The 14,334-nt window shown below is 42.6% G+C and overlaps 2 protein-coding genes across 2 annotated transcripts in view; both read left to right on the forward strand.

Moving 5' to 3' along the window:
• Positions 1 to 50: 50 nt before the first annotated feature.
• LOC140555821 (uncharacterized) lies at positions 51 to 4,797 on the forward strand. The gene is made up of 3 exons (XM_072679140.1): positions 51 to 198; positions 2,712 to 3,062; positions 4,331 to 4,797. The coding sequence occupies exons 1-3, from the start codon at positions 51 to 53 to the stop codon at positions 4,795 to 4,797; spliced, it is 966 nt and encodes a 321-aa protein (XP_072535241.1).
• A 382-nt stretch (positions 4,798 to 5,179) lies between these two features.
• The window catches only part of LOC140555822 (butyrophilin-like protein 2), a 10,825-nt gene continuing 1,670 nt past the window's right edge, over positions 5,180 to 14,334 (forward strand). The window contains exons 1-5 of the mRNA XM_072679142.1: positions 5,180 to 5,261; positions 5,298 to 5,414; positions 6,326 to 6,730; positions 7,077 to 7,409; positions 7,553 to 7,870. Of these exons, the coding sequence (XP_072535243.1) occupies positions 5,180 to 5,261; positions 5,298 to 5,414; positions 6,326 to 6,730; positions 7,077 to 7,409; positions 7,553 to 7,870 (1,255 nt within the window). The remainder of the gene's footprint in view (positions 5,262 to 5,297; positions 5,415 to 6,325; positions 6,731 to 7,076; positions 7,410 to 7,552; positions 7,871 to 14,334) is intronic.

Here is a 14,334-nt window from a genome sequence, read left to right on the forward strand (position 1 = left end):
AGACTTATGGAGAATCTCAAGACTACAAGTCCATCTCCAGAGGTCTTAATATGTCTGTGTCCACTGTGTGCCACGTCATTAAGAAGATTACAGCCCATGCCTCTGTAGCTAACCCCCCTGGACGTGGACGGAACAGAAAAACTGATGGAAGAACGTCAATCACCTTTCAGCGAATTCAAGCTGACCTGCAGACGCGAGGTACAACAGTGTTGGCTCACGTTTTTTTTTTTTCATCACCTTCTGAATCATCTAAGCCTGTCAGACACAAGAACAGTTTTTACCCTCAGACCATCACCTTCGTCAACAGCTGATCACCATCATCAGCCACAGGCCACAGATCTTACTGATAAACTCGTATCCCTCTTATCCTACAGTTACTGCATTACTGCACCATCACTCATCTCACACATGTTTACACTGCTGTGTTTACACAATATTTAACCTGTATAGTGCTGCATACTGCTATTCTGGTATAATCTACGTATACTATTGCTCTCTGTATATTGTGTACTGTCTGTAAATTATATGTAGAGTAGCTGTTTATTGTTAATAATAGAGAGACACTACAAACAAATTCCAAGTGTGTGTGAACATACTTGGCCAGTAAATCTGATTCTGAGACCCAGAAGGACCCTACTGTTGACCCAGAGAAATAAAAAAGTCAGAACTTACCTGGGAAAGCCAAAGATAGTCCATCTGGGAGAACGTCCTGTGGACAGAAGAGACCAAACGAGAGCTTTTTGGTAAAGCACATCATTTACAGAAAATGTAATGAGACCTTCAAAGAACATGGTGGAGGTTCAAATATGTTTTGGGGTTGTTTTGTTACTTTTGGCACTGAATTATTATTATTATGAAATTTGCAAACTATCAGAGAACTTGGGTAGTGCACTGTAGGGCCCAGTAGCAGAAAGCTGGGTCTCTGTCAGAGGTCATGGGTCTTCCAGCAGGACAGTTTCCCAAAGCGTACTTCAGTCAGCACTCAGAAACCGCTTGAAGCGATTGTGGTCGACAATTTCACCAGTGTGTCAAATTCAATGTTTCTCAATGTTTCTATTAATATATTTGTGATAAAACTGCTTATATATATTTCATGAATCTGTAAAGTCCACCTTTTTATGTGCGTCTCATTGTGCGAGGCCATGAAGACGTGTTAAGGAACTCAGAAGTGGTTTAAGACAAAGTGCTGGAGAGTTTACTTATGTAATTTTATGGACTGATTACAACAGTGTGCGACTCTTGATGTGATGACATGACTTGTGATGACATGTCTCCACGTTTCCTCTTCTCAGGCAGGTTTTCTTTCAGCCAGTTCATCATATGTGGATGTGGTGGGCGTGATGTGAGTGGTTCAGAAACCGCACAGATCTGCTGAAATTGCATTTGGTCTACGGCTCTGGGAGCTAAAGGGGTTCTCTCCATAAAGCAACTGGTGCAGCATGGCAGAAAAAGTAAGTATGAAAATGAGCATCTCTCTCTTATCGCTGCTCTATTAATGAAAGTGTATTTAATGAAATGTAGACTGGTGTCAGCCGGCTGTAGGAGCTATAAACACTGAGAATGTCGTCTTTTTTGTTTCTTTCAGAAAACAGTTGGCAGTAAAAAACTCGGTAAGTGCCATTAAAAAGCTTAGTGTGGTTCTTAGTGACTGTGAGTTAAACAATGAAGCCCTTACCTGTCCTACCTGATGTCCACATACTTTTAGATGTTTATTTTGGGCTCCTAAAACGTAAACACTGTAAATTCAGCCGTAAACAAAACTGAATTACTGTACATGTTCAGACGTTTTATGATTTCCAGTCAACAACAATTTGTTCAGAGTCCTTGCCTGACTAGAGCACTGCATGTTCGTACAAGCCTGCGTAAGGGAAAGTGTCATTCTTAACGATAAGCAATCTGCTCAAAATACATTCCAGTTCAGGTGTGTCATTAAACATATTCCTCCCTTTCTTCCTTTCCCTTCCTTCATTGTGCTCACAGGGAACCCAACCTGCCCCCCAGCTAATCTCTTGCTCCCAGAAAAGTCAGAGGAAATGCAGAAACTCAGAAGATTATTATTATAACAGCATTTAGATTAAAGCTGATCTTAGAGAGAGTTATTTAACATTAAACCTGCACATTTTTTACTTTCATTTCCACTCTGAAAAAAAAAAGGAAATTTGTGGAGAAGGACATGTAGATATGAGTCTTAGGTTAAATGATATACGACAGTGCTTAAAAGAACAAAAATAGCTTAATTAAAAAAAAACTTTTTATGAATTTAGTCTCTCTATGGATTTAATGTTTACACTGCATTTAATTATTTGCATAATTAATTAATTTATTTATTTATATACCACATTCTCCATATTTAAGAACGCTTTACCACCATAGAACCATAGAGTTAGGTTTGGACCGAGGTGCTGTTAAATGCTCTGGGTTTATTTTGATAGTTTTCAGATAGTCATCTGTTCAGACACACTCATCATAACATCAACGTCCCTGACTACAAGAATTTAGTGACCGTGTGCATCATAACCTAATATTAATAACTCAGTTCCATTCAATTTTATTTCTATAGCACTTTTTTACAACAAACAGAGATCCAAGCCTCTTTTGAACAAGCGAATGGCAGCGGTGGCAAGTGGCATATAATATAATAAGTGTGCGTGTGTGTGTGTGTGTGTGTGTGTCTGCATGTACATTAACCCTCCCTCATCTGTTCTTTACAGTGAACGCACCTGCAGTCTCCTCCCGTCGAGCAGCCTCTCGTTGCCAGCTTCTTGCAGTCCGTGCCGCTGCCGGGGACACGGTCACCCTGCCCTGTCGCCTCTCACCTGAAATCAGTGCAGTGGCCAGAGAGGTCAGGTGGTTTAAGGGGGCAGACTGTGTGAAAGTGTTCCAGAGAAGAGTCTGTGAGGGAAATGAGAGAGCTGGGGGAATATCAGTATCATTAGTGATGCATGGAAGAGATGAGTTTCTGATACTGAGCGACGTTAAAGTCACCAGTTCTGGACAATACAGGTGTGAAGTTCTGGGAGAGAAGAAAGAAGAAATTGCAGTTATTCATTTGCATGTATTCGGTGAGTGCTGCACACAGAGGTACAGAGGTACAGCGCAATGCCAGAAGGCTGATTATTATTATTATTTTTATTATTGGTCTTTGGTCATGTTTTATGACTCATCACATAATTTAATAACTGCACATAACATTGTTAATTGCTGACAATGTGATTAACATATGTATCAAATAAACATACAAACATCTGCACACCATTCGCCAACAATTGCAGAGTGAAAATATTTAAATATCTGTACACGCCCTTGGCCCAGTACATGGTTGATGCACCATTGGCTGCGAACACAGCTCCAAGGCCTCTTGGGAAAGCGGCTACAAGCTTGGCACGCTTGCTTCTAGACATTCCTCTTGTCATAGCCTTGCAAGCTTCATCATGTTGGACGGGAAGCGTCAGTACACAGCCATCTTCATCTCTTCAAGACAGGACAAGACAACCATAGTTACTGTTGGAACACAGATGGAATTTGGCCTCTACCTTTAACCCAACACACACATACATACATACACACACTCATGAGCCGACCGGAGAGCAGGGAGGGTCAACAGTGGCAGCTTGCAGAGGCTGGGTATCAAACCCACAACCCTCTCATCAGTAACCCGGCGCTCTAACCAGTTAACACTCCTGTGTGCTTTGGGTCGTTGTCATGTTGGAAGATAAACCTCCCCCCATAGTCGGAGGTCCAGAGCGCTCCGGACCAGGTTTTTCAAAGATCAGGCCCACTCACCCTGGTCCTGCTGCTGAAAAGCATCCCTGCCACCACCATGCTTCACTGTAGGAATGGCATTAGCTAGCCTGGTTCCCTCCAGACCTGATGTCACTTGGTATTTAGGCCAAAAAATAAGATTTCATCAGACCAGAGAATCTGTTTCTCATGATTTGAGGTCCTCTAGGTGCCTTTCACTAAGGAAGACCCTCTATCTGGTCACTCTACCATACCAGGTGTGATTTGTGGAGTGCTGCCTGGAGGACAAGCTGGAGCTCTATCAGAGTGATTGTCGGGTTCCTGCTCACCTCCCTGGCCAATGCTGAGTCTAGGAAGCTTTGTGATGGTTTCAAACCTCCTACATTTATGAATGATGGTGGCCACTGTACCCTTCTCCAGATGTATGCCTTCACACAGTCCAGTTTCTGAGGTCTGCAGACAACTCCTTTGACCCCATTGATTGGAGTTTGCTCTGACATGCACTGTCAACCGTGGGACCTTTTATATAGGCAGGTGTTGGCAATCCCCTGTGATGAGCTCTAATCACATCTGATGTTCTTCCTTCCAGAGTTCAAACTGGTCTCCAGAGCAGAAGATGTTGGAAAGCCGTCTGATGTTCAACCTCTGGAACACACACCCTTTCAGTGGTGCAGTCGATACACTGGATCAGCACGTGCTTTTTATGGCGATGACGTCACTCTGCAGTGTTTCCTCTCACCTGAGAGCAGTGCTGTTGCCATGGAGATCAGGTGGTTTAAAGAGACAGACTGTGTTTACCTGTACCAGAATGGTCAGGTGACGGAGGGGAGGGGCTACGAGGGCAAAGTGAACGTGAACCCTGATGAGCTGCGGAGAGGAAACGTGTCTCTGAATCTGAGAGATGTTCAGGGGTCAGATGGTGGAGAGTACTGGTGTGAGGTCACTGATGGAGGACAGAAGGTGAAGAACAAAGAGGTTCATCTGAGTGTATCAGGTACTGAAAAGTTCTGCTTCTGTGCAGGTTGTGTGGTCAGCGCTCTTCTCCAAGCGTGTTGAGCTGTCTTTGAGAAGATGTGGTGGAGCTTCACATGCTCTGAGGAAGCAGTAGCTTTCACCCTCCCAGCACTGGTAGCATGGTGCGATTGGAGAGATGGGTATTATTTATAGAATTTAGTCCTTGTATTAAATACTAAGGAAATTAGGACATTACGACACTACACTGGTCGTTAATGTGTCAATCATATTTCTGAGATTATTGATCATATAATAATTGAGTCATTTATTAAATCTAACTTTAATTAATTGATGTCTAACCTCACCTTTCTGTCTGTCTCTCTCAGGGAGCTTATACATTCGTCAAACAAAACCAGTCCAGGCTTTAGCTGGAGATGATGTCTCTCTTCAGTGCTGCCTCATGCCTGAAACCAGTGCTGTTACCATGGAGATCAGGTGGTTTAAAGAGACAGACTGTGTTTACCTGTACCAGAATGGTCAGGTGACGGAGGGGAGGGGCTATGAGGGCAGAGTGAGCGTGAACCCTGATGAGCTTCAGAGAGGAAACGTGTCTCTGAATCTGAGAGATGTCCAGCGGTCAGATGGTGGAGAGTACAGGTGTGAGATCATCCGTGGGAAGTGCAAGATGGAAAGTGAAGGAGTTCACCTGCAAGCATTGGGTAATTGCTAATTTCAACCATCTTGACAGAACAAGACAACCACACTAGTGATGGAACACACACAGTGACAGTTAGCACATATGCCCAGAGCGGTGGGCAGCCATCGCTCCCCCGTCCAGGAAGCAGGGCAGGTGAAGGGCCTTGTTCAGGAGCCCAACAGGGGCAGCTTGGCAAGCCCAGGTATCGCACCCACAACGCTTTCATCAACAGCCTGGTCCTCAAACCACTGAGCCAGGGAGAAAGAAATAGAGAGTACACCCTCTTTAAATGTGTTTTTTCGTGTCTGGACATAATAATAAAGCAGAAATCTGGCCCTTAGCACATCTTAAAATGAGTTAAATACAACCTCAGATGAACAACCGTACATACATGACAAATGACACCATGTCATGTCTTACTGAACCAATCCTAGAAGCAGTGTGTGAAAAACTACTGCTTCCATTGAAATTAAGAGGATAAGTAGCCGCCAGGCGCTGCTAATCCAATCAACTGCTTATGATTGACTGATCATCATTAAGTGTGATCACCTCTAGAAAAGCAGAGGTTTTGGCAGGTTGCAGGTCTGGTCAGCAGTAATCTTAGAGAAGCAACTGGTGCTGCCTATCAATCTGGGACAGGTTATAAGGCCATTCCCAAACTATTAGAAGTCCATCACTGTACAGCCAGAAAGACTGTTGATGAGTCAACAGTTAATGGGTGGTGGGTAGACTGGTAGGTGGCAGCTGGTCTGACGCAGGTAGTGGGGACCCAAGTCTCAGTCCACGTCATCAAAACAGTCCTGGGGCATTTTGTCTAGCAATGGACCTCCCTGATGATGGATGATTCCCATACAAGATATTAGGTTCCTTGTTATCTCCTCTATCTTTAGAACAGTGATGAGCTCTAATCACATCTGATGTTCTTCCTTCCAGAGTTCAAACTGGTCTCCAGAGCAGAAGATGTTGGAAAGCCGTCTGATGTTCAACCTCTGGAACACACACCCTTTCAGTGGTGCAGTCGATACACTGGATCAGCATGTGCTTTTTATGGCGATGACGTCACTCTGCAGTGTTTCCTCTCACCTGAGAGCAGTGCTGTTGCCATGGAGATCAGGTGGTTTAAAGAGACAGACTGTGTTTACCTGTACCAGAATGGTCAGGTGACGGAGGGGAGGGGCTACGAGGGCAAAGTGAGCGTGAACCCTGATGAGCTGCGGAGAGGAAACGTGTCTCTGAATCTGAGAGATGTTCAGGGGTCAGATGGTGGAAAGTACTGGTGTGAGGTCACTGATGGAGGACAGAAGGTGAAGAACAAAGAGGTTCATCTGAGTGTATCAGGTACTGAAAAGTTCTGCTTCTGTCCAGGTTGTGTGGTCAGCGCTCTTCTCCAAGCGTGTTGAGCTGTCTTTGAGAAGATGTGGTGGAGCTTCACATGCTCTGAGGAAGCAGTAGCTTTCACCCTCCCAGCACTGGTAGCATGGTGCGATTGGAGAGATGGGTATTATTTATAGAATTTAGTCCTTGTATTAAATACTAAGAAAATTAGGACATTAAGACACTACACTGGTCGTTAATGTGTCAATCATATTTCTGAGATTATTGATCATATAATAATTGAGTCATTTATTAAATCTAACTTTAATTAATTGATGTCTAACCTCACCTTTCTGTCTGTCTCTCTCAGGGAGCTTATACATTCCTCCAATGTATACAGTCTGGGTTTTAGCTGGAGATGATGTCTCTCTTCAGTGCTGCCTCATGCCTGAAACCAGTGCTGTTACCATGGAGATCAGGTGGTTTAAAGAGACAGACTGTGTTTACCTGTACCAGAATGGTCAGGTGACGGAGGGGAGGAGCTATGAGGGCAGAGTGAGCGTGAACCCTGATGAGCTTCCGAGAGGAAAAGTGTCTCTGAATCTGAGAGATGTCCAGCGGTCAGATGGTGGAGAGTACAGGTGTGAGATCATCCGTGGGAAGTGCAAGATGGAAAGTAAAGGAGTTCGCCTGTGTATATCAGGTAATTATTGAGTAATTAAAGATCCTCCCCAGAACCCTGGGAACATTTAGCTCCACTGCTGTAGCTCCTTTAGAAGCAGCAGACATTAGAATTCACACGAATTCCTTTAGAGTAACAGACATTATCTGTGTTCCTCATTTCAGAGTTTAAGGTGGAACTTGTCTCTGTCCATCTCGGGTATGATGTCACTCTGCGGTTTTACCTTACACCTGAAACCAATGCTGTTCCCATGGAGATCAGGTGGTTTAAAGGGACAGACTGCATTTACCTGTACCAGAATGGTCAGGTGACGGAGGGGAGGGGCTACGAGGGCAGAGTGAGCGTGAACTCTGAGGAGATGCAGAGAGGAAACATGTCTCTGAAAATAAGACGTGTTCAGTGGTCAGATTGTGGAGAGTACAGGTGTGAGGTCACTGATGAACAACAGAAGGTGTACAGCTCAGCTCAGTTTTGTGTTTTGGGTAAGAACCCTTTCCCAGTCCAGCTTATCGACCCATGTCACACTGCACTGCACCTTTTACTACCATAACTGCTCACTGCTTTACACTGAACTGGAGATGGTAGAGGTATCAAATGATGTCCACATATGACTACATTTTGACCTTGAGACTGTGAGGGGTTTGTGATATTAATCTTTTTAAAGTATGGTGCCCTCTAGAATTATTGGCATCCATGGTCTAGATGACCAAATGTCTTTGACCCTCGTTTAGACCAAAACCTCTCCTAGTACAACTGAAATCTCTCCCAGTAAAACCAATACCCCTCCCAGTACAACTGAAATCTCTCCCAGTACAACCCAAACTCCTCCCAGTATGAACGAAACAACTCCCAGCACAACCAAAACCCCTCCCAGTACAACTGAAATCTCTCCCAGTACAACAATACCCCTCTCAGTACAACCAAAACCCCTTCCAGTACAACCGAAACCCCTCCCAGTACAACCGAAATCTTTCCCAGTACAACCCAAACTCCTCCCAGTATGAACGAAACAACTCCCAGTACAACCGAAATCTCTCGCAGTACAACCGAAACCCCTCCCAGTACAACCAAAACCCCTCCCAGTACAACCCAAACTCCTCCCAGTATGAACGAAACAACTCCCAGCACAACCATATCTCTTCCCAGCACGACCAAAACCCAAAACCCCTCCCTGTACTACCAAAATCTTTCCCAGTACAACAATACCCCTCTCAGTACAACCGAAACCCCTCCCATTACAACCGAAATCTCTCGCAGTACAACCAAAACCCCTTCCAGTACAACCAAAACCCCTTCCAGTACAACCGAAATCTCTTCCAGTACAACCCAAACTCCTCCCAGTATGAACGAAACAACTCCCAGCACAACCGAAACCCCTCCCAGTACAACCGAAATCTCTCCCAGTACAACCAATACCCCTCTCAGTACAACCAAAACCCCTTCCAGTACAACTAAAATCTCTCCCAGTACAATCAGAACTTCTCCCATTACAACCCAAGCTCCTGCCAGTATGACCAAAACAACTCCCAGTACAACCATATCTCTTCCCAGCACAACCGAAACCCCTCCCATTACAACCGAAATCTCTCGCAGTACAACCAAAACCCTTTCCAGTACAACCATATCTCTTCCCAGCACGACCAAAACCCAAAACCCCTCCCTGTACTACCAAAAACTCCCAGCACAACCGAAATCTCTCCCAGCACAACCGAACTCCTGCCCTCCTGTCCGTTAAATGTTATTGGTACCTTTCAAATACTTAAAATGATCCAAGTTCACAATCACTGAGCCTTAGTCTCCAAATTCCTTCTTAAAACCCACTTACGCATTTTTCTAGAAGTCACCGACATTCACTGTTCTTAGCGATGCATCACAACTGATTATTATTGGATTCTGGTTGATTACAACGTGTTTAATAAGATGTTGAATTTGAACCTGAAGAATTTCACTAACTTCACTCTATCTGTTTTATTCCACAGTTTATAAATCAAGTGAGTATGATATTCTACTAGTAGTGTGTGAACAGCTTTCCAGGTTTTTGGACATCATACACACACACACACACACACACACACACACACTTCCAGCTCTTTTCAAGCACTATGTAGTTCCTTGAGGAAATACAAACCTAGTTATTATTGTTGTTGTTGTTGTTGTTGTTGTTGTTGTTGTTGTAAAATGATCAGCCGCACTGATAACCTTATTTTCTTATTTATAAACTGTAAGAAAATCAGACAAGATCTTAATGCTTCATCTTTAGCTTGTGAGATAGGCTGTTTTTATATACTTTTAATTAGATCCTGCTAATACTCCTGTCTTGGTGCTCATTCTGTGATCGAGGTGCTGATTCAAGTGTAGTTTCAGGTCAGCTAAAAGTGTGCAATGCAGAGGTGGAGCCAAGAGCCTCAAATCTTGATAAGTCATTGGGTGAAGAGAAGAGTACTATGGTCTCCATATTGACTTGTGTTTAGTAGAGTCTAAGATTAGAGGAGCTTTGAATTATTAGTCTATTTAAACTAGCTGAGGTTCTTCTTCAGTAAACAGTGAAGCTCTTCTGGAGAAGAGCGTCTGATAAATGCTGTGAATATAAATGTAAATATTAAATGATTCATGAACACAGTTCTTGCCTACTCATATCAAAGATCAATAAATAATCATCAAAAACAAACGACATTTCCGTTCTCAGTCAAAAGAAATGATCCATAATGATCAACTGACTTATTGATCAGTTATAATGTGTTTAATTAGGTGTTGAATTTGAACATGAAGAATTTCACTAACTTCTCTTCATCTGTTTTAATCCACAGCTACTCATTCAGGTGAGTGTGATATTATACTAGTAGTGTGAAGAGCTTCCCACTCCATGATCTGCTGTGATTTTTCAGAAGAACATTTAGAGAATTTAGTTCATTTAAATCATCAAAATGTTCCATCAGTATTCCCCCATAACCTCCTGCACTGACCCCTGATATCCACTACAGCAGCAGCTCATACTGACCAGAAAGTTGTTGTTATATATAATTTAATTTCCTTATTGGCAAGATTTAAGAAAACCAGATATTCCTCTATTCTTTCATTCTTGTTGTTTTAAATGTGTTTGATAAGATGTTGAATTTAAACACTAACTTCACTTTATCTCTTTTTTATTCTACAGGGCACCTAGGTGAGTATGATATTCTACTATTAGTGTGTGAGGAGCTTTCCCACTGTACACACTCTGGCATTTTAAATGTGTTACCTGTGAGCGCTTATCACACCATTTCCACTGGAGGAAGGGCATGGCCACATTAATATACCAATAATGACGGGTAATTATGGGAATTTATGAGAATTAATGGGAATAAAATGAAAATATTCAAAGCTAAAGGTGAGAAATTTACATATAAAATAAGATAAGATGATCCTTTATTAGTCCCACAGTGGGGAAATTTTCAGTGTCACAGCAGAAAAGGGATAGCAAGACACTCAGATGCAAAACTTGGATAAATTACCACTATATACACAAAATAAATAATAGAAGTATAAAAAAAGCAATAACAATATTATTTACAGATTATTTACGGATAATTGCAAAATGTTAGGGGGTATTGAACATTGTATTTTTACATTTTTACATATAGTTGGTAATAAAAAATTACTGAATCATAATCTTGGCTAAAATAATTAGATATGATACCAAAACAGTTGAATAGCAAAGCTGCCCCTCGGTCCCAGGCACATGACACATTACACACTGAAGGGCTATTGAGAAGACCACACCCCCTGCATTCACTCTCCATTACATTGTGCAACGTGTGCAATTAAGAGTCATTTGCAATTACCTGTAAATAACCTGTAATTAACCTGTAAATAATAGTTATTGCTTTTTTTTACTTCTATTATTTATATTGTGTTATAGTGTAAATTATTTATCTACATTTCTGTATCTGAGTGGCTTGTTATCCTTTTCTTTTGACATTGAGAATTCCCCCATTAGAATGGGACTAATAAAGGATCATCTTATCACTCCTCCTATCATCACATGTCCAACCCATGTCCAGATTTCTGGTGGTCGGTGTGAAGCAACAGATAACACCTTTACCTGCCACTGAGCTACCACACCATGTGAATGGCTGGGGTTCGATTCCCGGCCTGGGTGACTGTGCTGTGCTACATTAATAAGAGTCCTTGGGCAAGACTCCTAACACTACATTAGCCCTCCTCTGTAATATGGTAACTTGTAAGCCGGTCAGCTAAATGCCATAAATGTAAACGTAATTTTCTAGAAACCAGACACTCACCACTACTGAAAACACACATTTGGACCACAGCACTGCCTAAAGCCTAGACAGTGAGTTGCAGTAGTCTAGCCTACTGGAAATCAATGCACGGATGAGGCGCTCAGTGAGGAGCACCAGTGTGAATTGTTGAAATAGATGGTCAGTCTTTAGGACTTTTGCGATCTAGACAGTTGCAAAAGGCTATATCTGACTGACCCTGAAGCTTCTGCCCTCTTGACCTCTAGACTATCAGTATCTCCAGAAAGTCTGCAGGCCTGGTACACCTAGTCACCATCAGATTATACAACATTTCCACACATTAACCAGTGTAATATTCAACAATATAACAATATTGAGCATAAAAACAAGTAAAGTAGCTTCCAAATGTCCAAATGCAGCTACAGTGGGGAGAACAAGTATTTGATACACTGCTGATTTTTCAGGTTTTCCCACTTGCAAAGCATGTAGAAGACTGTAATTTTTATCATAGGTACTCTTCAACTGTGAGTGATGGAATCTAAAACAAAAATCCAGAAAAATACATTGTATGATTTTTAAATAATTAATTTCCATTTTATTGGGGGAAATAAGTATTTGATACACCAGAAAAAGAAACTTCATATTTGGTACAGAAACCTTTGTTTGCAATTACAGAGATGAGACGTTTCCTGTAGTTCTTGACAAGGTTTGCACACACTGCAGCAGGGATTTTGGCCCACTCCTCCATACAGATCTCCTCCAGAGCCTTCAGGTTTCGTGGCTGTCGCTGGGCCACACAGACTTTAAGCTCCCTCCAAAGATTTTCTATTGGATTCAGGTCTGGAGACTGGCTAGGCCACTCCAGGACCTTAAGATGTTTCCTACGGAGCCACTCTTTAGTTGCCCTGGCTGTGTGTTTTGGGTCGTTATCATGCTCGTTATCAAGACCCAGCCACGACCCATCTTCAGTGCTCTTACTGAGGGAAGGAGGTTGTTGGCCAAAATCTCACGATACATGGCCCCATCCATCCTTCCCACAATACGGTGCAGTCGTCCTGTCCCCTTTGCAGAAAAGCATCCCCAAAGAATGTTTCCACCGCCATGCTTCACGGTTGGGATGGTGTTCTTGGGGTTGTACTCATCATTCTTCTTCCTCCAAACACGACGAGTGGAGTTTAAACCAAAAAGTTCTATTTTTGTCTCATCAGACCACATGACCTTCTCCCATTCCTCCTCTGGATCATTCAGATGGTCATTTGCAAACTTCAGACGGGCTTTGACATGCGTTGGCTTGAGGAAGGGCACCTTGCGTGCACTGCAGGATTTTAATCCTTGACGGCGTAGAGTGTTACTGATTGTTTTCTTTGAGACTGTGGTCCCAGCTCTATTCAGGTCATTGACCAGGTCCTGCCGTGTAATTCTGGGCTCATTCCTCACCTTCCTCAAGATCATTGATGCTCCACGAGGTGAGATCTTGCATGGCGCCCCAGACCGAGGGAGATTATCCGTTATTTTGCATTTCTTCCATTTTCTAATAATTGCACCAACAGTTGTTGCCTTCTCACCAAGCTGCTTGCCTATTGTCCTGTAGCCCATCCCAGCCTTGTGCAGGTCTACAATTTTATCCCTGATGTCCTTACAAAGCTCTCTGGTCTTGGGCATTGTGGAGATGCTGGAGTCTGACTGATTGAGTGTGTGGACAGGTGTCTTTTATACAGGTAACGAGTTCAAACAGGTGCAGTTAATACAGGTAATGAGTGGAGAACAGGAGGGCTTCTTAAAGAAGAAGTAACATGTCTGTGAGAGCCAAAATTCTTACTGGTTGATAGATGATCAAATACTTATTTCCCACAATAAAATGGAAATTAATTATTTAAAAATCATACAATGTATTTTTCTGGATTTTTGTTTTAGATTCCATCACTCACAGTTGAAGAGTACCTATGATAAAAATTACAGTCTTCTACATGCTTTGCAAGTGGGAAAACCTGAAAAATCAGCAGTGTATCAAATACTTGTTCTCCCCACTGTAAGTGCCTTTCCAAACATAGCAGAGATCTTTTGATGGTCTCTGTAACTCAGTATCTCACGGAATCAGAACCTCATTTATACCAGAAAAAGCTCAACAATGCTCGGCTAAATAATTCAGGAAAATAAATTCCACCATAAACAAGACAGAACCCAGAATTTCCTGCTGAACAGCAGCACGGATAACGGACTCAGCACATATGCAAATCGGTACACATGCAGGAAGCTAGACAGGCGGGTAGGCCGTGCTATCGGTTTGTTTGGGCCAGTTCCTGTGGTCTCTAGGGTTGGACGGCATCCCTACATTACACAGTTTTACCATCTCACACTAATACCACGGTGTACGGTATTACCAAGAGGGGTGGGATTACGTTTACGTGGCTTTAGTACAATGCCTTGGATCTGTAGCCACCTGCTAAGCTAGCCTTTGTTTAACTAGCTCGGCTACAGCTCCACCAAGTATTGGGCGGTCCAGTGCATTTTATGGTGAGTGGAGCTGATATAATGGGCAATGACGGTGGAAACTGGTGTTAATGTTGTGGCTGATTGTGTATCTTTATTTATTTTATTTAATTTATTTTTTTTACCACAGAGAATAATGATACCGAAACATTAGGTGAGTAATCCATGTATTAATCAGAGCCTCGTTCAGTAAGATGATGAAGGTTCATAGGCTAAGG

This window comes from Salminus brasiliensis, chromosome 5, assembly GCF_030463535.1.
Source record: "Salminus brasiliensis chromosome 5, fSalBra1.hap2, whole genome shotgun sequence".
Classification (NCBI taxonomy): Eukaryota; Metazoa; Chordata; class Actinopteri; order Characiformes; family Bryconidae; genus Salminus; species Salminus brasiliensis.

Bases quoted from the DNA above. Each gene is read 5' to 3' on its own strand.
- LOC140555821 (XM_072679140.1), top strand. From the start codon at position 51: ATGTCTGTGTCCACTGTGTGCCACGTCATTAAGAAGATTACAGCCCAT. The intron at 199-2,711 runs GTACAACAGTGT...TGTTCTTTACAG, and splicing joins AGCTGACCTGCAGACGCGAG to TGAACGCACCTGCAGTCTCC. The intron at 3,063-4,330 runs GTGAGTGCTGCA...TCTTCCTTCCAG, and splicing joins TATTCATTTGCATGTATTCG to AGTTCAAACTGGTCTCCAGA.